General features: G+C 47.7%; 1 protein-coding gene across 1 annotated transcript in view; it reads right to left on the reverse strand.

Annotated features, from left to right (window-relative positions):
• Positions 1-2,652: 2,652 nt before the first annotated feature.
• LOC144769764 (olfactory receptor 5G9-like) overlaps positions 2,653-26,975 on the reverse strand; it is a 93,997-nt gene continuing 69,674 nt past the window's right edge. The window contains exon 3 of the mRNA XM_078653943.1: positions 2,653-3,614. Within this exon, the coding sequence (XP_078510069.1) occupies positions 2,653-3,614 (962 nt within the window). The remainder of the gene's footprint in view (positions 3,615-26,975) is intronic.

The raw sequence follows: 26,975 nt of genomic DNA on the forward strand, positions 1-26,975 counted from the left end.
GCTAATGCTTGCTGGCGGTTGCTTTTAAAATTGATAAAAACATCTAAATCTGTATCTTTGGAACCCTCTGGTGGATTTTGATGATCAGGTTCTCTAAGAATCATAAACATATGCTCTATGTTCATAAATTGTTGTTGTGTCTCTTTTTTGTTGTGTGACAAAACTTACTATTACTTACTAACAACCTACTATTACCACAAAGAAGCATGCAAAAAATGTCCCTGCTGTGTATTACATGTATGGAACACGTTTCCGGGTAATTTAGAATGCGTTACTGAACTCATTGGTTTTAGAAAGCCCGTATAGGATATGTCATTTTAGGAGTTCTTTGCCTGAACTCTGTTGCCATAGTTTTTGTCTTAAATATTATGTAAGGTCCATGATTGGGGGCGGTAATGGCGCTATCTCTTTTCTCCAGGCTGCAGTGTCTCCTTGCACTGTTGCACACCGTGAGAGAGGGCTTTGTGATGTGGAGGCCAGGGCACTGCTTCCGTCCTCAATGTGGTAATATCAGCATGGGATGTATGACACTACAACGCATGCTTTTACCACGCATGCTGTTACGACGCAGTTTTTACAACGCATGCTGTTACAACGCATAGCGCTTTGGGGTGCTGGATAGTGAATAGTTTAATTTACTCTTCCAACTCCAGTCCCCGTGGATAGTAGGGAAGGTGTTGGATAGTAAATTAAATCAATTCCCTATCCTAGAGCGCCCCCAGCGCAATGCGTTGTAATGACATGCGTTGTAATGGTTGCGTCGTAAAGGCACTGCGTGGTAAAAGTTGCGTTGTAAAGGTTGTTTACCTCAGCATGCAGCCAGAGTGCGTCCGTCAGGGCTGTGTGCACATCTCTGAGCTGCAACCATGCCGCTCACACACCACCACTTTTTTAAATTGGTGCTGTTCAATGTTTTATACTAAGGGGTTTATTTATGAGCGGCTTGTGCTACAGGAGCGTCACATTTTTTGATGCTCCGTCAGAGTAAGTCTCGCAGTCATATCTATGAGGCAACAGAAAGCCACTAGCATGTCTTTGCAAGGCTGATAGATATGGTGTAAGACAAAGCAACGCAAATCTCTGCCTTTCAATACTCTGCGTGAATGGATTTTCCGTCCATTGATTTTGATGCTGCTCCAGATTTACTTAAACACGTAAACCTTGGGCAGCACCAAAATCATATGCCTCCCCAGAGCAGATGTAACAAGGAGAAATTGTTTTGTCTAACATTATTTTTTCCTCTTTCTGGGTGTGCTGCAGCAGCATACATAGAGGGAAAACTCCTCTCAGGATTGTTTCTGCAAAGGAAGATCCACCTTCCTGCACAAAAACAATCTTGCCTGCAATGGAGGCACCCTTGCACCATGGTGCAAGGGTGCCTATGTTGGTGCTAGGCAGCAAATTGTGCACCAGCGCAGGGAGAATATGGTGCTCTCCTGCCCTTTCACATTGGCATAGGGCAGCACAGCAAAAAGACATGCGGCTAAGCCCTAAGCCAGTTCCTCATAAATGAGGCCCTACGTTCCTTTGCCAAGCCTTACTGCTCACATCCACAGTAACCCAGGGTTGAGCTAAGGTTAAGTAAATTAGCCTGACTAGACTCAAAACAGTATTTGCAAAGTGTACTCAAAGATAAGGCCCCATAGCTATATCACCCAGTACACCATAATGATGCTGGAGATTTGTAAGTAAATGTGAGCCACATGTCCAAAATGGCATATTATGTATTCATAACCCATTCACTGCGAACAGCACATGCATATAGAATGTACAACAATATTAAAAACATGACAATTATTCAAAGCATAGAAAATGATAGTGGTAATTCAAAGGGCTGAGAGCCTTTAACAATCAAATCTTTTATCCGGTCATTTTGATCACATTCTCATTCTGTACACAGGAAATTAACATTGTGTCAATGTGGATTAGGCATCAGCCAAAAGCCATATGTAAAGCTGAATGATTTGTTAAAAAGTGTTATGTAAAGGATATTGGGCAGTTGTTGCAAACACCAGGAATGAAGAAGAACATGCAACAATACTAAATTCAAATTAGTGTTTCACAGAAAAATCGGGAATGACAAGAATTGTCCGCCAAACGGACTAGATCGATATTTATTAAATTAATACATTCCTATCAAGTTGTAATATTAATCAATTTCCTATGCACCGGTATACCAACTACCAAACATGAAAGCACATAGCCCAGATTTGTGAAGCTCTTGAGGTGCCGTTGCATCACGAAAGGCGTTACAAGGCAGTGCTAAGGCAACACAGAGCCTTCAGTGACCTTTATGATGCCATGTAGAGCCATATTGTGTGGCATTACTCTGCGCTGGGAAGGTGCTCCATCGGTGGAGAGTGGGTGTTCTGAAGCATCCTTCTATTATTTTGGCACATTTCTAGATTAACTAACACTAGTAAACCTGGTAATGTTTTAAAATGCATCAAAATGCTCGCCTTCCCAGGTGAGGAAAAACAAGGAGAAATATGTTTCTTTTTCCTCATGTTTTGCAAAATGCAGCACACATAGAAAGAGGAAAAAGCCTCAGAGGATTGCACTCAGCGTGTCAGTGCAGGGAGGGACCAGGTATGCACCATTTGTAAGTAGTAATGGTGCATTCCTGCCACCTCGTTCTTAGATTTGTGCACGCTATGCTGTGCTCTTTAGTTTTCTTATAGCATTTGTAAACTCTTTGTTTTTCATACTATATATAATAGGATTGCACAATGGAGCAACTGCAACATATGACAAAGAAAGCAGTTTGTTACTGTTCATCGAATATGTTGATGTTGGCCGCATGTAGGTAGAAAAGAGAGATCCGCAGAACAGCACAACCACAGTGAGATGAGAGCCGCATGTGGAGAAAGCCTTGCACCGCCCCTTAGTAGACCGTATTTTCAAGACAGCTGAAATTATGTTGATGTAAGATATGACAATGAAGAGAAATGGCACCATTGCCACTACCACGCCAACGAGGTAAGTGAGTGCCTCAATAGTATGAGTGCTGGTGCAAGAGAGTTTGATTAAAGCTGTCATGTCACAGAAGAAGTGGTTGATGGTTCGTGAGGCACAGAAAGAAAGTTCAGACACCAGTTTGGTATGTGGTAGAGGAACTAAGAAACCGGTCATCCAAGTCCCTATGGCCAGTTGGATGCACGCTGTCTTACTCATGATGGTGGAGTAGCGTAAGGGGTTGCAGATGGCCACATATCGATCATAAGCCATCACGGTCAGCAGGATGAGCTCAATAGACAGCATCGAAAAGAAGAAATACATTTGCAGCAGACATTTGAAGAAAGAAATCTGTGTGCTCCTCAGGAAAAAATGGGCCAACAATTTTGGGAAAATGATTGTTGTGTAAGTGAGGTCGAGGAACGACAAGTTTGTAAGAAAAAAATACATTGGCAGGTGTAAATTTGTGCTACAATAGACAATTGTCATGATAACAAAGTTTCCTAACAGTGTCAGTAGGTAAATCAACAATAAAATGACAAAAAGAGCGACTCTTAACTGCCCATTACCCTCAAACCCCACAATAATGAACTCAGTTGACAAGTTCTTTTCCATTTGCCCAGGGAGGCATTCATTGCATGTTTGTTCTTTTGTCCAGGCTGCATATAAAGAGACAAGAAAAACATGAGTGTGAAAATAATCCTTGGTAGTTGCCAGACACAGACTACATATTTACACTGGAAGATGGCTGAGTTTAAGTTTCAGAAGCATAATTCTGCTTCACATCCTTCAAAGTTGGTACACTGAGCACCATCAAATTGGGTAACAGCAAAAGCCTTAATTAACAGTGATTGGAAAAGAAAAAACTGCAGCCTGAAGAGGTTTAAAAAACGAGTTATTATGATTCTTAATAATAATATATTATACATATAATACATATAATATATGGAAATTATCATCATTAGTTGATATTTGTAAGTTCCTATTATTTCATGACAGTAATAATAACTTTTACATTCCATACTTTTTCTTCCTATGTACACATTGTACATTTGTGGTAGGAAAAAAATCCACCTTTTGAGGCTTGTTACTAAACTTGAATTAAAATGACTTGCAACTACATTCTCATTCTACTCAAACCCTACCACTGAGTGATTTCCTCATAACATCCTCAATACTTATGTGAACCTCTCTAATTCATAATTTGAGCAATATGCGGTCATTGTTATTTCGCAAAATGAGTCGGAGACTGTCTGCCCAAAATTAACCTCTCTGGCCGGTATCCCAGCCCTCAGATTAAGCTATTCCACTCAGAATGGGTACTAAAAAGTGTACTCAGTGTTACTGGGTAGGCAGCCACATGGCTGTGTCTAGCATGGGCAGACTATTTGCCATGTCTGCTCTTATTTACCAGGGGTTTTGAGCAGGTGGTAAATGTATGTGGTAGGTTGCGAACAGCTGCTCGGGGGCAAGGAGAGCATCTGGGGAAGTGGAGGATGGAGACAGGCGGGGGGGGGAGAAGGGGCAGCTATTCATGAACCTTCCTTGGCCTAGATGCTTGTGCCCGATCTGCATTTTGAAGGTTGACTTTTGTCTCATTAAAATCAGGTTGGTGTTCATGCACTTGGTGAATTGGGCAAAAGACACACAGATGAGGAACAGAATACAGAGCAAATCAAACATTCATCCCTAGTCAATAGATCTGGGTTAAATCCATTGTTCTTTTGCTCACCACGCCACCCCAGTTTGGACCCAGCCATATGCAAATCAGTCTTGACCATGTGCCTCATGGGAACATTCCAAAAGACACACAATTAATGGACGGAATGCTGAACAAATTAAAGCGTTTACCCCAGGCAAGAGATTTGCGTTAAATCATTAATTCTTTTGCTCACCATGCCACTCCAGTTTAGACCCAGCCATATGCAAATCAGTCTTGACCCTGTGCCTCATGGGAACAGTCCAGCCCCAACTGCCAAGCCAGGTCCTCGCTGGACCAGACACAAGCATCCTGGGACCAGTTTTGGGGCATCATCCTTCATCAGCCCGGCATCAGCTAAAGGGGGTGGTGATGGAAAGAGTATCTGAATTAAGCAGAACACTCCTACCCATGTCAAAAGATCAGGGCTTGATCCATCACCGTTTTTTAGCTCACTGCACCATCCCAGCTCAGAACCTGGCTACATGCAAATTAGTCTGACCCTGGCCCAGTGCATCATGGAAACAGGGCAGACCAAACTACCAGGCCAATTCTTTACTGGAAAGGAAACAAGCTTCCGGGGACCGGTTTCTGGCATTGCAGCCATCTTCGGCCCGGCTTGCTTGAATCCTGATGGTGCATTGAGCAAGTGACTCACATCTGAGTGTACCCTACCACACTTATGGTGGCCAAAACGATTCACAAAAGGGGGTGGTGATGGACAGAGTATCTGAATTAAGCAGAACACTCCTACCCATGTCAAAAGATCAGGGCTTGATCCATCACCGTTTTTTAGCTCACTGCACCATCCCAGCTCAGAACCTGGCTACATGCAAATTAGTCTGACCCTGGCCCAGTGCATCATGGGAACAGGGCAGACCAAACTACCAAGCCAATTCTTTACTGGAAAGGAAACAAGCTTCCGGGGTCCGGTTTCTGGCATTGCAGCCGTCTTCGGCCCGGCTTGCTTGAATCCTGATGGTGCAGTGAGCAAGGGACTTACATCTGAGTATACCCTACCACACTTATGGTGGCCAAAACGATTCACAAAAGGGGGTGGTGATGGACAGAGTATCTGAATTAAGCAGAGCACTCCTACCCATGTCAAAAGATCAGGGCTTGATCCATCACCGTTTTTTAGATCACTGCACCATCCCAGCTCAGAACCTGGCTACATGCAAAATAGTCTGACCCTGGCCCAGTGCATCATGGAAACAGGGCAGACCAAACTACCAAGCCAAATATTTACTGGAAAGGAAACAAGCTTCCGGGGACCGGTTTCTGGCATTGCAGCCATCTTCGGCCCGGCTTGCTTGAATCCTGATGGTGCAGTGAGCAAGGGACTCACATCTGAGTATACCCTACCACACTTATGTTGGCCAAAACGATTCACAAAAGGGGGTGGTGATGGACAGAGTATCTGAATTAAGCAGAACACTCCTACCCATGTCAAAAGATCAGGGCTTGATCCATCACCGTTTTTTAGCTCACTGCACCATCCCAGCTCAAAACCTGGCTACATGCAAATTAGTCTGACCCTGGCACAGTGCATCATGGGAACAGGGCAGACCAAACTACCAAGCCAATTCTTTACTGGAAAGGAAACAAGCTTCCGGGGACCGGTTTCTGGCATTGCAGCCGTCTTCGGCCCGGCTTGCTTGAATCCTGATGGTGCAGTGAGCAAGGGACTCACATCTGAGTATACCCTACCACACTTATGGTGGCCAAAACGATTCACAAAAGGGGGTGGTGATGGACAGAGTATCTGAATTGAGTAGAACACTCCTACCCATGTCAAAAGATCAGGGCTTGATCCATCACCGTTTTTTAGCTCACTGCACCATCCCAGCTCAGAACCTGGCTACATGCAAATTAGTCTGACCCTGGCCAAGTGCATCATGGGAACAGGGCAGACCAAACTACCAAGCCAATTCTTTACTGGAAAGGAAACAAGCTTCCGGGGACCGGTTTCTGGCATTGCAGTCGTCTTCGGACCGGCTTGCTTGAATCCTGATGGTGCAGTGAGCAAGGGACTCACATCTGAGTATACCCTACCACACTTATGGTGGCCAAAACGATTCACAAAAGGGGGTGGTGATGGACAGAGTGTCTGAATTAAGCAGAACACTCCTACCCATGTCAAAAGATCAGGGCATGATCCATCACCTTTTTTTAGCTCAATGCACCATCCCGGCTCAGAACCTGGCTACATGCAAATTAGTCTGACCCTGGCCCAGTGCATCATGGGAACAGGGCAGATCAAACTTCCAAGCCAATTCTTTACTGGAAAGGAAACAAGCTTCCGGGGACCGGGGTCTGGCATTGCAGCCGTCTTCGGCCCGGCTTGCTTGAATCCTGATGGTGCAGTGAGCAAGGGACTTACATCTGAGTATACCCTACCACACTTATGGTGGCCAAAACGATTCACAAAAGGGGGTGGTGATGGACAGAGTATCTGAATTAAGCAGAACACTCCTACCCATGTCAAAAGATCAATGCTTGATCCATCATCGTTTTTTAGCTCACTGCACCATCCCAGCTCAGAACCTGGCTACAAGCAAATTAGTCTGACCCTGGCCCAGTGCATCATGGGAACAGGGCAGACCAAACTACCAAGCCAATTCTTTACTGGAAAGGAAACAAGCTTCCGGGGACCGGTTTCTGGCATTGCAGCCGTCTTCGGCCCGGCTTGCATGTAGCCAGGTTCTGAACTGGGATGGTGCAGTGAGCTAAAAACCGGTGATGGATCAAGCCCTGATCTTTTGACTGGGTATGAGTGTTCTGTTTAACTCAGATGCTCTGTCCATCACCACCCCCTTTCTGAATCGTTTTGGCCACTATAGGAGTGGCAGGGTATGCTCAGACATCAGTCCCTTGCTCACTGCACCATCAGGATTCAAGCAAGCTGGGCCGAAGACGGCTGCAATGCCAGAAACCGGTCCCCGGAAGCTTGTTTCCTTTCCAGTAAAGAATTGGCATGGTAGTTTGGTCTGCCCTGTTCCCATGATGCACTGGGCCAGGGACAGACTAATTTGCATGTAGCCAGGTTCTGAACTGGGATGGTGCAGTGAGCTAAAAAACAGTGATGGATCAAGCCCTGATCTTTTGACTGGGTATGAGTGTTCTGTTTAACTCAGATGCTCTGTCGATCACCACCCCCTTTCTGAATCGTTTTGGCCACTATAGGAGTGGCAGGGTATGCTCAGACATGAGTCCCTTGCTCACTGCACCATCAGGAATCAAGCAAGCCGGGCCGAAGACGGCTGCAATTCCAGAAACCGGTCCCCGGAAGCTTGTTTCCTTTCCAGTAAAGAATTGGCTTGGTAGTTTGGTCTGCCCTGTTCCCATGATGCACTGGGCCAGGGACAGACTAATTTGCATGTAGCCAGGTTCTGAACTGGGATGGAGCAGTGAGCTAAAAAACGGTGATGGATCAAGCCCTGATCTTTTGACTGGGTATGAGTGTTCTGTTTAACTCAGATGCTCTGTCCATCACCACCCCCTTTCTGAATCGTTTTGGCCACTATAGGAGTGGCGGGGTATGCTCAGACATGAGTCCCTTGCTCACTGCACCATCAGGAATCAAGCAAGCCGGGCCGAAGACTGCTGCAATGCCAGAAACCGGTCCCCGGAAGCTTGTTTCCTTTCCAGTAAAGAATTGGCTTGGTAGTTTGGTCTGCCCTGTTCCCATGATGCACTGGGCCAGGGACAGACTAATTTGCATGTAGCCAGGTTCTGAACTGGGATGGTGCAGTGAGCTAAAAAACGGTGATGGATCAAGCCCTGATCTTTTGACTGGGTATGAGTGTTCTGTTTAACTCAGATGCTCTGTCCGTCACCACCCCCTTTCTGAATCGTTTTGGCAACTATAGGAGTGGCAGGGTATGCTCAGACATGAGTCCCTTGCTCACTGCACCATCAGGATTCAAGCAAGCCGGGCCGAAGATAGCTGCAATGCCAGAAACCGGGCCCCGGAAGCTTGTTTCCTTTCCAGTAAAGAATTGGCTTGGTAGTTTGGTCTGCCCTGTTCCCATGATGCACTGGGCCAGGGACAGACTAATTTGTATGTAGCCAGGTTCTGAACTGGGATGGTGCAGTGAGCTAAAAAACGGTGATGGATCAAGCCCTGATCTTTTGACTGGGTATGAGTGTTCTGTTTAACTCAGATGCTCTGTCCATCACCACCCCCTTTCTGAATCGTTTTGGCCACTATAGGAGTGGCAGGGTATGCTCAGACATGAGTCCCTTGCTCACTGCACCATCAGGATTCAAGCAAGCCGGGCTGAAGACGGCTGCAATGCCAGAAACCGGTCCCCGGAAGCTTGTTTCCTTTCCAGTAAAGAATTGGCTTGGTAGTTTGGTCTGCCCTGTTACCAATTTGCACTGGGCCAGAGACAGACTAATTTGCATGTAGCCAGGTTCTGAACTGAGATGGTGCAGTGAGCTAAAAAACGGTGATGGATCAAGCCCTGATCTTTTGACTGTGTATGAGTGTTCTGTTTAACTCAGATGCTCTGTCCATCACCACCCCCTTTCTGAATCGTTTTGGCCACTATAGAAGTGGCAGGGTATGCTCAGACATGAGTCCCTTGCTCACTGCACCATGAGGATTCAAGCAAGCCGGGCCGAAGACGGCTGCAATGCCAGAAACCAATCCCCGGAAGCTTGTTTCCTTTCCAGTAAAGAATTGGCTTGGTAGTTTGGTCTGCCCTGTTCCCATGATGCACTGGGCCAGAGACAGACTAATTTGCATATAGCCAGGTTCTGAACTGGGATGGTGCAGTGAGCTAAAAAATGGTGATGGATCAAGCCCTGATCTTTTGACTGGGTTTGAGTGTTCTGTTTAACTCAGATGCTCTGTCCATCACCACCCCCTTTCTGAATCGTTTTGGCCACTATAGGAGTGGCAGGGTGTGCTCAGACATGAGTCCCTTGCTCACTGCACCATCAGGATTCAAGCAAGCCGGGCCGGAGACGGCTGCAATGCCAGAAACCGGTCCCCGGAAGCTTGTTTCCTTTCCAGTAAAGAATTGGCTTGGTAGTTTGGTCTGCCCTGTTCCCATGATGCACTGGGCCAGGGACAGACTAATTTGCATGTAGCCAGGTTCTGAACTGGGATGGTGCAGTGAGCTAAAAAATGGTGATGGATCAAGCCCTGATCTTTTGACTGGGTATGAGTGTTCTGTTTAACTCAGATGCTCTGTCCATCACCACCCCCTTTCTGAATCGTTTTGGCCACTATAGGAGTGGCAGGGTATGCTCAGACATGAGTCCCTTGCTCACTGCACCATCAGGTTTCAAGAAAGCCGGGCCGAAGATGACTGCAATGCCAGAAACCGGTCCCCGGAAGCTTGTTTCCTTTCCAGTAAAGAATTGGCTTGGTAGTTTGGTCTGCCCTGTTTCCATGATGCACTGGGCCAGGGACAGACTAATTTGTATGTAGCCAGGTTCTGAACTGGGATGGTGCAGTGAGCTAAAAAACGGTGATGGATCAAACCCTGATCTTCTGACTGGGTATGAGTGTTCTGTTTAACTCAGATGCTCTGTCCATCACCACCCCCTTTCTGAATTGTTTTGGCCACTATAGGAGTGGCAGGGTATGCTCAGACATGAGTCCCTTGCTCACTGTGCCATCAGGATTCAAGCAAGCCGGACCGAAGACAGCTGCAATGCCAGAAACCGGTCCCCGGAAGCTTGTTTCCTTTCCAGTAAAGAATTGGCTTGGTAGTTTGGTCTGCCCTGTTCCCATGATGCACTGGGCCAGGGACAGACTAATTTGCATGTAGCCAGGATCTGAACTGGGATGGTGCAGTGAGCTAAAAAACGGTGATGGATCAAGCCCTGATCTTTTGACTGGGTATGAGTGTTCTGTTTAACTCAGATGCTCTGTCCATCACCACCCCCTTTCTGAATCGTTTTGGCCACTATAGGAGTGGCAGGGTATGCTCAGACATGAGTCCCTTGCTCACTGCACCATCAGGATTCAAGCAAGCCGGGCTGAAGACGGCTGCAATGCCAGAAACCGGTCCCTGGAAGCTTGTTTCCTTTCCAGTAAAGAATTGGCTTGGTAGTTTGGTCTGCCCTGTTACCATGATGCACTGGGCCAGGGACAGACTAATTTGCATGTAGCCAGGTTCTGAACTGGGATGGTGCAGTGAGCTAAAAAACGGTGATGGATCAAGCCCTGATCTTTTGACTGTGTATGAGTGTTCTGTTTAACTCAGATGCTCTGTCCATCACCACCCCCTTTCTGAATCGTTTTGGCCACTATAGGAGTGGCAGGGTATGCTCAGACATGAGTCCCTTGCTCACTGCACCATGAGGATTCAACCAAGCCGGGCCGAAGACGGCTGCAATGCCAGAAACCGGTCCCCGGAAGCTTGTTTCCTTTCCAGTAAAGAATTGGCTTGGTAGTTTGGTCTGCCCTGTTCCCATGATGCACTGGGCCAGAGACAGACTAATTTGCATGTAGCCAGGTTCTGAACTGGGATGGTGCAGTGAGCTAAAAAATGGTGATGGATCAAGCCCTGATCTTTTGACTGGGTATGGGTGTTCTGTTTAACTCAGATGCTCTGTCCATCACCACCCCCTTTCTGAATCGTTTTGGCCACTATAGGAGTGGCAGGGTGTGCTCAGACATGAGTCCCTTGCTCACTGCATCATCAGGATTCAAGCAAGCCGGGCCGGAGACGGCTGCAATGCCAGAAACCGGTCCCCGGAAGCTTGTTTCCTTTCCAGTAAAGAATTGGCTTGGTAGTTTGGTCTGCCCTGTTCCCATGATGCACTGGGCCAGGGACAGACTAATTTGCATGTAGCCAGGTTCTGAACTGGGATGGTGCAGTGAGCTAAAAAATGGTGATGGATCAAGCCCTGATCTTTTGACTGGGTATGAGTGTTCTGTTTAACTCAGATGCTCTGTCCATCACCACCCCCTTTCTGAATCGTTTTGGCCACTATAGGAGTGGCAGGGTATGCTCAGACATGAGTCCCTTGCTCACTGCACCATCAGGATTCAAGCAAGCCGGGCCGAAGACGGCTGCAATGCCAGAAACCGGTCCCCGGAAGCTTGTTTCCTTTCCAGTAAAGAATTGGCTTGGTAGTTTGGTCTGCCCTGTTCCCATGATGCACTGGGCCAGGGATAGACTAATTTGCATGTAGCCAGGTTCTGAACTGGGATGGTGCAGTGAGCTAAAAAACGTGATGGATCAAGCCCTGATCTTTTGACTGGGTATGAGTTTTCTGTTTAACTCAGATGCTCTGTCCATCACCACCCCCTTTCTGAATCGTTTTGGCCACTATAGGAGTGGCAGGGTATGCTCAGACATGAGTCCCTTGCTCACTGCACCATGAGGATTCAACCAAGCCGGGCCGAAGACGGCTGCAATGCCAGAAACCGGTCCCCGGAAGCTTGTTTCCTTTCCAGTAAAGAATTGGCTTGGTAGTTTGGTCTGCCCTGTTCCCATGATGCACTGGGCCAGAGACAGACTAATTTGCATGTAGCCAGGTTCTGAACTGGGATGGTGCAGTGAGCTAAAAAATGGTGATGGATCAAGCCCTGATCTTTTGACTGGGTATGAGTGTTCTGTTTAACTCAGATGCTCTGTCCATCACCACCCCCTTTCTGAATCGTTTTGGCCACTATAGGAGTGGCAGGGTGTGCTCAGACATGAGTCCCTTGCTCACTGCACCATCAGGATTCAAGCAAGCCGGGCCGGAGACGGCTGCAATGCCAGAAACCGGTCCCCGGAAGCTTGTTTCCTTTCCAGTAAAGAATTGGCTTGGTAGTTTGGTCTGCCCTGTTCCCATGATGCACTGGGCCAGGGACAGACTAATTTGCATGTAGCCAGGTTCTGAACTGGGATGGTGCAGTGAGCTAAAAAATGGTGATGGATCAAGCCCTGATCTTTTGACTGGGTATGAGTGTTCTGTTTAACTCAGATGCTCTGTCCATCACCACCCCCTTTCTGAATCGTTTTGGCCACTATAGGAGTGGCAGGGTATGCTCAGACATGAGTCCCTTGCTCACTGCACCATCAGGTTTCAAGAAAGCCGGGCCGAAGATGACTGCAATGCCAGAAACCGGTCCCCGGAAGCTTGTTTCCTTTCCAGTAAAGAATTGGCTTGGTAGTTTGGTCTGCCCTGTTCCCATGATGCACTGGGCCAGGGATAGACTAATTTGCATGTAGCCAGGTTCTGAACTGGGATGGTGCAGTGAGCTAAAAAACGTGATGGATCAAGCCCTGATCTTTTGACTGGGTATGAGTTTTCTGTTTAACTCAGATGCTCTGTCCATCACCACCCCCTTTCTGAATCGTTTTGGCCACTATAGGAGTGGCAGGGTATGCTCAGACATGAGTCCCTTGCTCACTGCACCATCAGGATTCAAGCAAGCCGGGCTGAAGACGGCTGCAATGCCAGAAACCGGTCCCCGGAAGCTTGTTTGCTTTCCAGTAAAGAATTGGCTTGGTAGTTTGGTCAGCCCTGTTCCCATGATGCACTGGGCCAGGGACAGACTAATTTGCATGTAGCCAGGTTCTGAACTGGGATGGTGCAGTGAGCTAAAAATCGGTGATGGATCAAGCCCTGATCTTTCGACTGGGTATGTGTGTTCTGTTTAACTCAGATGCTCTGTTCATCACTACCCCCTTTCTGAATCGTTTTGGCCACTATAGGAGTGGCAATGTATGCTCAGACATGAGTCCCTTGCTCACTGCACCATGAGGATTCAACCAAGCCGGGCCGAAGACGGCTGCAATGCCAGAAACCGGTCCCCGGAAGCTTGTTTCCTTTCCAGTAAAGAATTGGCTTGGTAGTTTGGTCTGCCCTGTTCCCATGATGCACTGGGCCAGAGACAGACTAATTTGCATGTAGCCAGGTTCTGAACTGGGCATGGTGCAGTGAGCTAAAAAACGGTGATGGATCAAGCCCTGATCTTCTGACTGGGTATGAGTGTTCTGTTTAACTCAGATGCTCTGTCCATCACCATCACCTTTCTGAATCGTTTTGGCCACTATAGGAGTGGCAGGGTATGCTCAGACATGAGTCCCTTGCTCACTGCACCATCAGGATTCAAGCAAGCCGGGCCAAAGACGGCTGCAATGCCAGAAACCGGTCCCCGGAAGCTTGTTTGCTTTCCAGTAAAGAATTGGCTTGGTAGTTTGGTCTGCCCTGTTCCCATGATGCACTGGGCCAGGGACAGATTAATTTGCATGTAGCCAGGTTCTGAACTGGGATGGTGCTGTGAGTTAAAAAATGGTGATGGATCAAGCCCTGATCTTTTGACTGGGTATGAGTGTTCTGTTTAACTCAGATGCTCTGTCCATCACCACCCCCTTTCTGAATCGTTTTGGCCACTATAGTAGTGGCAGGGTATGCTCAGACATGAGTCCCTTGCTCACTGCACCATCAGGATTCAAGCAAGCTGGGCCGAAGACGGCTGCAATGCCAGAAACCGGTCCCCGGAAGCTTGTTTCCTTTCCAGTAAAGAATTGGCTTGGTAGTTTGGTCTGCCCTGTTCCCATGATGCACTGGGCCAGGGACAGACTAATTTGCATGTAGCCAGGTTCTGAACTGGGATGGTGCAGTGAGCTAAAAAACGGTGATGGATCAAGCCCTGATCTTTTGACTGGGTATGAGTGTTCTGTTTAACTCAGATGCTCTGTCCATCACCACCCCCTTTCTGAATCGTTTTGGCCACTATAGGAGTGGCAGGGTATGCTCAGACATGAGTCACTTGCTCACTGCACCATCAGGATTCAAGCAAGCCGGGCCGAAGACGGCTGCAATGCCAGAAACCGGTCCCCGGAAGCTTGTTTCCTTTCCAGTAAAGAATTGGCTTGGTAGTTTGGTCTGTCCTGTTCCCATGATGCACTGGGCCAGGGACAGACTAATTTGCATTTAGCCAGGTTCTGAACTGGGATGGTGCAGTGAGCTAAAAAACGGTGATGGATCAAGCCCTGATCTTTTGACTGGGTATGAGTGTTCAGTTTAACTCAGATGCTCTGTCCATCACCACCCCCTTTCTGAATCGTTTTGGCCACTGTAGGAGTGGCAGGGTATGCTCAGACATGAGTCCCTTGCTCACTGCACCATCAGGATTCAAGCAAGCCGGGCCGAAGACGGCTGCAATGCCAGAAACCGGTCCCCGGAAGCTTGTTTCCTTTCCAGTAAAGAACTGGCTTGGTAGTTTGGTGTACCCTGTTCCCATGATGCACTGGGCCAGGGACAGACTAATTTGCATGTAGCCAAGTTCTGAACTGGGATGGTGCAGTGAGCTAAAAACGGTGATGGATCAAGCCCTGATCTTTTGACTGGGTATGAGTGTTCTGTTTAACTCAAATGCTCTGTCCATCACCACCCCCTTTCTGAATCGTTTTGGCCACTATAGGAGTGGCAGGGTATGCTCAGACATGAGTCCCTTGCTCACTGCACCATCAGGATTCAAGCAAGCCGGGCCGAAGACGGCTGCAATGCCAGAAACCGGTCCCCGGAAGCTTGTTTCCTTTCCAGTAAAGAATTGGCTTGGTAGTTTGGTCTGCCCTGTTCCCATGATGCACTGGGCCAGGGACAGACTAATTTGCATGTAGCCAGGTTCTGAACTGGGATGGTGCAGTGAGCTACAAAACGGTGATGGATCAAGCCCTGATCTTTTGACTGGGTATGAGTGTTCTGTTTAACTCAGATGCTCTGTCCATCACCACCCCCTTTCTGAATCGTTTTGGCCACTATAGGAGTGGCAGGGTATGCTCAGACATGAGTCCCTTGCTCACTGCACCATCAGGATTCAAGCAAGCCGGGCCGAAGACGGCTGCAATGCCAGAAACCGGTCCCCGGAAGCTTGTTTCCTTTCCAGTAAAGAATTGGCTTGGTAGTTTGGTCTGCCCTGTTCCCATGATGCACTGGGCCAGGGACAGACTAATTTGCATGTAGCCAGGTTCTGAACTGGGATGGTGCAGTGAGCTAAAAAAAGGTGATGGATCAAGCCCTGATCTTTTGACTGTGTATGAGTGTTCTGTTTAACTCAGATGCTCTGTCCATCACCACCCCCTTTCTGAATCGTTTTGGCCACTATAGGAGTGGCAGGGTATGCTCAGACATGAGTCCCTTGCTCACTGCACCATGAGGATTCAACCAAGCCGGGCCGAAGACGGCTGCAATGCCAGAAACCAGTCCCCGGAAGCTTGTTTCCTTTCCAGTAAAGAATTGGCTTGGTAGTTTGGTCTGCCCTGTTCCCATGATGCACTGGGCCAGAGACAGACTAATTTGCATGTAGCCAGGTTCTGAACTGGGATGGTGCAGTGAGCTAAAAAATGGTGATGGATCAAGCCCTGATCTTTTGACTGGGTATGAGTGTTCTGTTTAACTCAGATGCTCTGTCCATCACCACCCCCTTTCTGAATCGTTTTGGCCACTATAGGAGTGGCAGGGTGTGCTCAGACATGAGTCCCTTGCTCACTGCACCATCAGGATTCAAGCAAGCCGGGCCGGAGACGGCTGCAATGCCAGAAACCGGTCCCCGGAAGCTTGTTTCCTTTCCAGTAAAGAATTGGCTTGGTAGTTTGGTCTGCCCTGTTCCCATGATGCACTGGGCCAGGGACAGACTAATTTGCATTTAGCCAGGTTCTGAACTGGGATGGTGCAGTGAGCTAAAAAACGGTGATGGATCAAGCCCTGATCTTTTGACTGGGTATGAGTGTTCAGTTTAACTCAGATGCTCTGTCCATCACCACCCCCTTTCTGAATCGTTTTGGCCACTGTAGGAGTGGCAGGGTATGCTCAGACATGAGTCCCTTGCTCACTGCACCATCAGGATTCAAGCAAGCCGGGCCGAAGACGGCTGCAATGCCAGAAACCGGTCCCCGGAAGCTTGTTTCCTTTCCAGTAAAGAATTGGCTTGGTAGTTTGGTGTACCCTGTTCCCATGATGCACTGGGCCAGGGACAGACTAATTTGCATGTAGCCAAGTTCTGAACTGGGATGGTGCAGTGAGCTAAAAACGGTGATGGATCAAGCCCTGATCTTTTGACTGGGTATGAGTGTTCTGTTTAACTCAAATGCTCTGTCCATCACCACCCCCTTTCTGAATCGTTTTGGCCACTATAGGAGTGGCAGGGTATGCTCAGACATGAGTCCCTTGCTCACTGCACCATCAGGATTCAAGCAAGCCGGGCCGAAGACGGCTGCAATGCCAGAAACCGGTCCCCGGAAGCTTGTTTCCTTTCCAGTAAAGAATTGGCTTGGTAGTGTGGTCTGCCCTGTTCCCATGATGCACTGGGCCAGGGACAGACTAATTTGCATGTAGCCAGGTTCTGAACTGGGATGGTGCAGTGAGCTACAAAACGGTGATGGATCAAGCCCTGATCTTTTGACTGGGTATGAGTGTTCTGTTTAACTCAGATGCTCTGTCCATCACCACCCCCTTTCTGAATCGTTTTGGCCACTATAGGAGTGGCAGGGTATGCTCAGACATGAGTCCCTTGCTCACTGCACCATCAGGATTCAAGCAAGCCGGGCCGAAGACGGCTGCAATGCCAGAAACCGGTCCCCGGAAGCTTGTTTCCTTTCCAGTAAAGAATTGGCTTGGTAGTTTGGTCTGCCCTGTTCCCATGATGCACTGGGCCAGGGACAGACTAATTTGCATGTAGCCAGGTTCTGAACTGGGATGGTGCAGTGAGCTAAAAAAAGGTGATGGATCAAGCCCTGATCTTTTGACTGTGTATGAGTGTTCTGTTTAACTCAGATGCTCTGTCCATCACCACCCCCTTTCTGAATCGTTTTGGCCACTATAGGAGTGGCAGGGTATGCTCAGACATGAGTCCCTTGCTCACTGCACCATGAGGATTCAACCAAGCCGGGCCGAAGACGGCTGCAATGCCAGAAACCAGTCCCCGGAAGCTTGTTTCCTTTCCAGTAAAGAATTGGCTTGGTAGTTTGGTCTGCCCTGTTCCCATGATGCACTGGGCCAGAGACAGACTAATTTGCATGTAGCCAGGTTCTGAACTGGGATGGTGCAGTGAGCTAAAAAATGGTGATGGATCAAGCCCTGATCTTTTGACTGGGTATGAGTGTTCTGTTTAACTCAGATGCTCTGTCCATCACCACCCCCTTTCTGAATCGTTTTGGCCACTATAGGAGTGGCAGGGTGTGCTCAGACATGAGTCCCTTGCTCACTGCACCATCAGGATTCAAGCAAGCCGGGCCGGAGACGGCTGCAATGCCAGAAACCGGTCCCCGGAAGCTTGTTTCCTTTCCAGTAAAGAATTGGCTTGGTAGTTTGGTCTGTCCTGTTCCCATGATGCACTGGGCCAGGGACAGACTAATTTGCATGTAGCCAGGTTCTGAACTGGGATGGTGCAGTGAGCTAAAAAATGGTGATGGATCAAGCCCTGATCTTTTGACTGGGTATGAGTGTTCTGTTTAACTCAGATGCTCTGTCCATCACCACCCCCTTTCTGAATCGTTTTGGCCACTATAGGAGTGGCAGGGTATGCTCAGACATGAGTCCCTTGCTCACTGCACCATCAGGTTTCAAGAAAGCCGGGCCGAAGATGACTGCAATGCCAGAAACCGGTCCCCGGAAGCTTGTTTCCTTTCCAGTAAAGAATTGGCTTGGTAGTTTGGTCTGCCCTGTTCCCATGATGCACTGGGCCAGGGATAGACTAATTTGCATGTAGCCAGGTTCTGAACTGGGATGGTGCAGTGAGCTAAAAAACGTGATGGATCAAGCCCTGATCTTTTGACTGGGTATGAGTTTTCTGTTTAACTCAGATGCTCTGTCCATCACCACCCCCTTTCTGAATCGTTTTGGCCACTATAGGAGTGGCAGGGTATGCTCAGACATGAGTCCCTTGCTCACTGCACCATCAGGATTCAAGCAAGCCGGGCTGAAGACGGCTGCAATGCCAGAAACCGGTCCCCGGAAGCTTGTTTGCTTTCCAGTAAAGAATTGGCTTGGTAGTTTGGTCTGCCCTGTTCCCATGATGCACTGGGCCAGGGACAGACTAATTTGCATGTAGCCAGGTTCTGAACTGGGATGGTGCAGTGAGCTAAAAATCGGTGATGGATCAAGCCCTGATCTTTTGACTGGGTATGAGTGTTCTGTTTAACTCAGATGCTCTGTTCATCACTACCCCCTTTCTGAATCGTTTTGGCCACTATAGGAGTGGCAATGTATGCTCAGACATGAGTCCCTTGCTCACTGCACCATGAGGATTCAACCAAGCCGGGCCGAAGACGGCTGCAATGCCAGAAACCGGTCCCCGGAAGCTTTTTTCCTTTCCAGTAAAGAATTGGCTTGGTAGTTTGGTCTGCCCTGTTCCCATGATGCACTGGGCCAGAGACAGACTAATTTGCATGTAGCCAGGTTCTGAACTGGGATGGTGCAGTGAGCTAAAAAACGGTGATGGATCAAGCCCTGATCTTCTGACTGGGTATGAGTGTTCTGTTTAACTCAGATGCTCTGTCCATCACCATCCCCTTTCTGAATCGTTTTGGTCACTATAGGAGTGGCAGGGTATGCTCAGACATGAGTCCCTTGCTCACTGCACCATCAGGATTCAAGCAAGCCGGGCCAAAGACGGCTGCAATGCCAGAAACCGGTCCCCGGAAGCTTGTTTCCTTTCCAGTAAAGAATTGGCTTGGTAGTTTGGTCTGCCCTGTTCCCATGATGCACTGGGCCAGGGACAGATTAATTTGCATGTAGCCAGGTTCTGAACTGGGATGGTGCTGTGAGTTAAAAAATGGTGATGGATCAAGCCCTGATCTTTTGACTGGGTATGAGTGTTCTGTTTAACTCAGATGCTCTGTCCATCACCACCCCCTTTCTGAATCGTTTTGGCCACTATAGTAGTGGCAGGGTATGCTCAGACATGAGTCCCTTGCTCACTGCACCATCAGGATTCAAGCAAGCCGGGCCGAAGACGGCTGCAATGCCAGAAACCGGTCCCCGGAAGCTTGTTTCCTTTCCAGTAAAGAATTGGCTTGGTAGTTTGGTCTGCCCTGTTCCCATGATGCACTGGGCCAGGGACAGACTAATTTGCATGTAGCCAGGTTCTGAACTGGGATGGTGCAGTGAGCTAAAAAACGGTGATGGATCAAGCCCTGATCTTTTGACTGGGTATGAGTGTTCTGTTTAACTCAGATTCTCTGTCCATCACCACCCCCTTTCTGAATCGTTTTGGCCACTATAGGAGTGGCAGGGTATGCTCAGACATGAGTCACTTGCTCACTGCACCATCAGGATTCAAGCAAGCGGGGCCGAAGACGGCTGCAATGCCAGAAACCGGTCCCCGGAAGCTTGTTTCCTTTCCAGTAAAGAATTTATGTATTTATTTATTTATATGCTTATTTCGCGCCTGAATCAGCCCCGAAGGGGTATCTCCGCGCGTAGCTTCTGACTAGGTATCATAGAAACAACCAGGGACAAGAGACTGTAGTAATTGCAAAAGATAACTTCAGTCTTGTGAGAAAAGGTATGTTTTTAACTTCCTTCTAAAGGACAGATGGTTAGAGGTGTGTCTCAACAATGGGGGCAAAGAATTCCAGAGCATTGGGCCTTTAAGTGATACGGCCCGTCCTCCCTGTCTTGCTCTCGTCACCCTAGGAACCTGGAGCAGCATAGTGCTGCTAGAGCGTAAAACACGTCCAGGTAAGTAGGGGACAAATATGTCTTTTAGGTATTGAGGGCCGGATCCGTAAATACATTTATGCATTATACAACATACTTTGAAGTCAATGCGCTGTTTCACCGGAAGCCAGTGAAGAAGAGAAAGGAGGGGGCGTGAGGGAGTTCGGGGCGGGGCATTCACAATGAGTCTTGCCGCGGTATTCTGCACCACCTGCAGCCTACCCAACTGTTCTTGATTGGCAGAAATAAGAAGTCCATTGCAATAGTCCATCCGACCGATGACCAATGCTTGTACCAGCGTCTTCCTATGGATGTCAGGTAGGAAGGGGAAAATGCGTCGAAGCAACCCTATCACTCGGAAACAAGCTCCTGTGACTTGATTGACGTGGTCTTTTAAAATCAATGCTTGATCTAGACGCACTCCCAGATTTTTTACAGTCTCCTTTAGCACTGGGGCAGGTCCTAGCTCAGATGGCCACCAGTCGGGAGACCATAGCAGAGTGGCCCCTCCAAACAACATGACTTCAGTTTTAGTCACATTGCATTGGAGGAAGTTGTGGGCCATCCAATCTGCCACGGCTCGCATACCGTTTTGGAAAGATTTTATAATTGTAGGTGTAAGGGTTTGGAAGGGAAACAGCAGCTGGGTGTCATCAGCGTAGGAGATTGGGGTGAACCCGTAAGATCTTATGATGTCTGCCAAGGGGGCCACATATACGTTAAATAACGTAGGGCTTAAGCAAGAGCCCTGTGGCACACCCTTGGTAAGCTTCCTACAGATGGAGTTGTAGGAGCCTAGTTTGACACCTTGTTGGCGATCCGCAAGAAAGCTTTCTAACCATGCCATGGCAGCCCCTTTTATTCCCACCTCCCTCAGCCGGCCGAGAAGGACGTCGTGCGACACCGTGTCGAAGGCAGCAGACAAATCCAATAGCACCAGAATCACTGAGCTCCCCCCGTCAAGTGACATCCTGATGGTATCAGTCACTGACAGGAGAGCTGACTCTGTGCTATGGTTGGGCCTAAAACCAGATTGAGAATGGTCTAGGCCGCCTGCTGCCTCGATGTAATTGGACAGGTGCGCGTTGACGTGTTTCTCGGCAAGCTTACCAAGGTAAGGTAGGAGGGAGATGGGCCGGAGGTTGGAAAGTTCCGACCAGGGGAGAACAGCATTCTTGCGGATAGGGTTCACCACCGCTCTCTTCCAATCAGTAGGCACGTTTCCCTTCTTTAAGGACTGATTTATTACATCTTGGATGTAAGGACCCAGCAGGGGACTCAGGGGAACTAAGATTCTAGCAGGAATCAGATCTTCTGGGGACCCGGATTTTACATGGGTCATAAGTGTTTCAAGTTCTTCACGTTTGATAGGAGGAAAGGTGGTCAGAGAGAAATTGGTGTTTTTATTGAAAAGAGGTGGATTCAAAGTACCTCTTTCAGTTTGGGACACCAAGATCTTATCATAAATGGAGTCAATTTTATTGGCTTGGTAGTTTGGTCTGTCCTGTTCCCATGATGCACTGGGCCAGGGACAGACTAATTTGCATGTAGCCAGGTTCTGAACTGGGATGGTGCAGTGAGCTAAAAAACAGTGATGGATCAAGCCCTGATCTTTTGACTGGGTATGAGTGTTCTGTTTAACTCAGATGCTCTGTCCATCACCACCCCCTTTCTGAATCGTTTTGGCCACTATAGGAGTGGCAGGGTATGCTCAGACATGAGTCCCTTGCTCACTGCACCATCAGGATTCAAGCAAGCCGGGCCGAAGACGGCTGCAATGCCAGAAACCGGTCCCCGGAAGCTTGTTTCCTTTCCAGTAAAGAATTGGCTTGGTAGTTTGGTCTGCCCTGTTCCCATGATGCACTGGGCCAGGGACAGACTAATTTGCATGTAGCCAGGTTCTGAACTGGGATGGTGCAGTGAGCTAAAAAACGGTGATGGATCAAGCCCTGATCTTTTGACTGGGTATGAGTGTTCTGTTTAACTCAGATGCTCTGTCCATCACCACCCCCTTTCTGAATCGTTTTGGCCACTATAGGAGTGGCAGGGTATGCTCAGACATGAGTCCCTTGCTCACTGCACCATCAGGATTCAAGCAAGCCGGGCCGAAGACGGCTGCAATGCCAGAAACCGGTCCCCGGAAGCTTGTTTCCTTTCCAGTAAATAATTGGCTTGGTAGTTTGGTCTGCCCTGTTCCCATGATGCACTGGGCCAGGGACAGACTAATTTGCATGTAGCCAGGTTCTGAACTGGGATGGTGCAGTGAGCTAAAAAACGGTGATGGATCAAGCCCTGATCTTTTGACTGGGTAGGAGTGTTCTGTTTAACTCAGATGCTCTGTCCATCACCACCCCCTTTCTGAATCGTTTTGGCCACTATAGGAGTGGCAGGGTATGCTCAGACATGAGTCCCTTGCTCACTGCACCATCAGGATTCAAGCAAGCCGGGCCGAAGACGGCTGCAATGCCAGAAACCGGTCCCCGGAAGCTTGTTTCCTTTCCAGTAAAGAATTGGCTTGGTAGTTTGGTCTGCCCTGTTCCCATGATGCACTGGGCCAGGGACAGACTAATTTGCATGTAGCCAGGTTGTGAACTGGGATTGTGCAGTGAGCTAAAAAACGGTGATGGATCATGCCCTGATCTTTTGACTGGGTATGAGTGTTCTGTTTAACTCTGATGCTCTGTCCATCACCACCCCCTTTCTGAATCGGCATCACCTAAGCCTCCCCCCCCAGGATGGGCAGTGTCATGAAGAGGAAGCTTCAAAGGCTTTCTGCCTTTGTGAGCTTCCCCAGGCTTTTTGCCTCTTCCAGCAACTGGTCCCCACCGGTTCTAGCCCCTACTTTGGGCAGGAGAACCAGCGAGAAAACCAAGTGAGGAAGGGAGGTGTGCCCATATTTGCCAACCCCACCCCCCAGGTGGGAGAGGCGAAATGAAGCACAACTCTCAGTCCCTGCCATCTTGCAGATGGGGAGAACCAGCCAACCAGAGTGAGGCATATGCTCCCTCCAATGGAGGGTGGCATAATTGGTCCCAACCTTTTACTTACCTGTAACACCCCTACATTTAGTATTTAGGGGTAACCCCGAACCTTGCCTCGTCAGACAAGCATCAACAAGAAGAAAAGAAGATGGACCGAACATCCATGCCAAAGCTAAGAAGAGGAGGACGAACACTGACTTGTCCCCACCTCAAACCTGCAGAAGCGATACTCCGGTGTGTCCTGCAGCCAGCAACCTCAAGAACCCTGAGGACCCGCGCTGCCTTCCAAAGAAAAGACTTGTCCTCCCATGAACACCGGATTTGCTCACCCACAGACTCCAGTTCCAGCAAAATCTGCGAGTTAGCACCACTCTGCACCCGTCACCCATAACCCAAGTTCGTGTGGCCCAACACCACGAGGAGGTCAATCCTGACCCAAGATCAAGTGATCCCGGACCTGCCTCAAGCCTCCAGCCGATGCCTACAGCCTCAATCTGGAGGGTCCTCCCAACCTCGACCAGGAGCTGGTAAGAAGATCTATCCCTAAAAGACACCCCTGCACCCAATGCCCCATGGCCTTGGGTGGCCTTAACGACGGTGTCTAGCCAAGCCCCAGCAACTTACCTCTCCAAGTGGTGGTCGCTCCCAGAAGACCTTCGTCCCCGAACCTGCAGTGTGTTTGCAAACCGGAAAATCCCCATTGAAAGTAACAGGGCATCCGATGCAAAAACAGCACCATGCGCCTGGCCGCCCTAGTGCCGCTGAGGGTGTCCATTTGGAGCTAACTTGAATCCCCATTTGCCCTAAGCTAAAGTCCAGGAGCTTAGCTCCGACAACCTTGTGGCCTGCCCTTGAGCAGCCACCAACCGGAGGCCCCCTATACCCCTTTGGATAACATTGGGCCTCAGCACTCTACACCCGGCCACCCTAGTGCCACTGAGGGTGCTTTGAGAATGCATCCCCGACCCTGGGAGACCCCTGAGTCTAATCACAGAAAACCATCTCCCACAACAAAGTACTTACCTGTTAACCGATAACTCTATTTCCTCCCATAGGATAACATTGACTGTTTTCTATGAAAAAGTTTCTAAGTGTGGAGTTGGAAAATCTATAAAAGTCTATATAACTGTATACAAATAAAAAAACCACATTTACTTACCTTTATACAAGAAATGTCCCAGTGCAGTATCCAGGTATACTACACTGGCTAAGAAAAGTTATATGAAAAGTAATATACATGACCAACAACTGAAAAGTCATTGCAAAGTATATTTACAATATTTCAAAGTATTGCATTCCCAGTAATTTTACTGTAACAAAACCAAAGTATCTATACAACTGCAATTCAAACTGCATTGTTACTGCAAAGTATAAATCACTTACCTGTGCCAGGCTTGCTTGGTTCTAAGAAATAAATATAACTAAATGATATTTTTTTATACAAAGAACATTGGTCTGAGATCGGTCTTTGAGTGTGTGCAATCCTTTGCTGATTGAGTGTGTACACCAAATGCTTAACACTACCCTCTCATAAAGCCTTACTGCCCACCCAAACTGCCACAGATAGAGAGTAAGGTGATGTCTACTTTTACCTCTGCCTACCTTTGGGGTTCCACTGGACTCTATACCTCATTTTTGTATAGTATATACAGAGCCAGATTCCTACATCCATCAATTGTTCTTTTTGCATTTGTCACCCCAAGTGGGAAAGGTATGCCCACACGTGGGTCCCGTGCTCTCCATGCCACTGGAGTGAAGGTAGTCTGGCTGATGAGGGGTGAAACCTTGAAACGGGTCCTAGGATGCTTTTTTCCAGTCCCGGGAGGACTTGGCCTGGCAGTTCGGGCTGTACTGTTCCCATGGGGAACAGCGTCAAGATTGATTTGCATGTGGCTGGGTTTAAACTGGAATGGCACAAGGCGCAGATTTAGGCCCAGATTTCTGTACAGGGGTGAATGTTTGACACTTTTCAACATTCTGTCCATCAATTGTTCTTTTTGCATCAATTCAACTTCATGGTTTTCCTTAGTTTACTCAAAAATGTAAAACAATTTCTCAAAAAAACAAATTCTCTGTTTTATATATTTCTCAAGTTTGCTCAAAGTTTTTTATTTAGTCAAAGTTTCTTATTAATCAGTTTCAATATCCACGTTTTTGTACAACAGTCTCCCATTCTCATTCTGATGTCTCTAATTCACTCAGAGATTCTGTTTCATACTTGTACTGGTTATATTTCACAACTGAATTAAAAACCTGTAACTCTGCAACTTCTTCTTCAGACACAGTAGCTAGATACAACGGGGCACATGCATCATTGTAGGATTTTGCACTTCCTAAATTGCGAAAATTAAGGAATCGCAATTTAGGAATTGCAAAATCCTATGCATCAAGAAATCCTAAAAGTGTTTAGGATTTCTTAATTTTTGGAAATTGCGATTCCTTAATTGCGAATCGCAATTAAGGAATGGCATAACATTGATTCCTATGGGCCTAGAGGCCCATAGGAATCAATGCCGTTTTGCATTTTTTTTTTTTGCACTCGCAATTTGTTGATGCATTGCAAGGGTGCAGAGGGGGGTCCATAGGACCCCCCCCTGCACCCCTGAAATGTATTTTAAGGTGCATGTTTCACACACACATGTCCTAAGGACATGTGTGTCTGTAACATGAAAGTTTAAAAAATGCATTTTTTTGCTTTTTTAAAGATTTTCGCAAATTAACACGAGGGTCAACCTCGTGTTAATTTGCACTTCCTATTTCAAAAGTCGCAATTTTTTAAAAATTGATGCATTGCATTTAAGGAATCGCACAAATGTGATTCCTTAAATGCATTCGCATTTTTAGGAAATGCAAAAAATAGCGAATTTTGAAACTCTGTTTCATGCATCCCAAAAACGTATTTAGGAAGCGCAAACGTCCGAATTTACCTATTCGCACCATTTGCACTTCCTAAATACGTTGATGCATGTGCCCCAACATTTCATGTGGGACATACTTTCTATTTAGTACTCCAATTCTCTCCGATCTTTTGGCAACTGGTGATTCACTGCTCATAGTTTCAGTCACTGTCCTTTTCCCAAGTTTCCACTGATTCACAGTGCTTTCTCCTAGAGATTCTCTTTCTCTGAATGTTTTCCTCAGCTTTCGTTTTCACAATCACTGTTCCCTGTAAGGTGGGTGTGCGCACACGCCTCCGTCCCCCCGGGCGCACAGTGCTGTGTGTGTTGTGCGTACACACAGCATATCCTCCGAGAACGTTCACGCTGCCGCTTTTCAAAGGCAAGTGGTGCAAAAAACAGGAATTTCCTGGTTGCGGGTAAGAGGTAGCCTATAAGTTCAAGGAGGGCATCTGCAACTTGCTTCATTTCTGTTGTTTCTAGAGTGTGGCTTCAGGGCACATTGTGTGCATTTGTTTAAGTATTCATGATAATTGCAGCGCCTGCCACGTGCTGCGATTAACATAAATAGTTTCACAAAAGCACCCAATCTGCCCAGCAGCCGCTCTTTCATAACAAAAGAAATGCAGCAAATCTACAAACACAGTATGTGTTTTCAGAATCATCTGAAAGCATACGTTGTGTTTGGAGATTTGCTGCATTTTCTTTTCTTAATAGAGCTTGGCTGCGGGGTAATTGTGTGCCTTTGTTAAAATGTTCATGTTAATTGCTGCTCATGATAGGCACTGTGATTAACATGAAAACTTTAGCAAAGTCACA

Source organism: Lissotriton helveticus, chromosome 7, assembly GCF_964261635.1.
Source record: "Lissotriton helveticus chromosome 7, aLisHel1.1, whole genome shotgun sequence".
Lineage (NCBI taxonomy): Eukaryota > Metazoa > Chordata > Amphibia > Caudata > Salamandridae > Lissotriton > Lissotriton helveticus.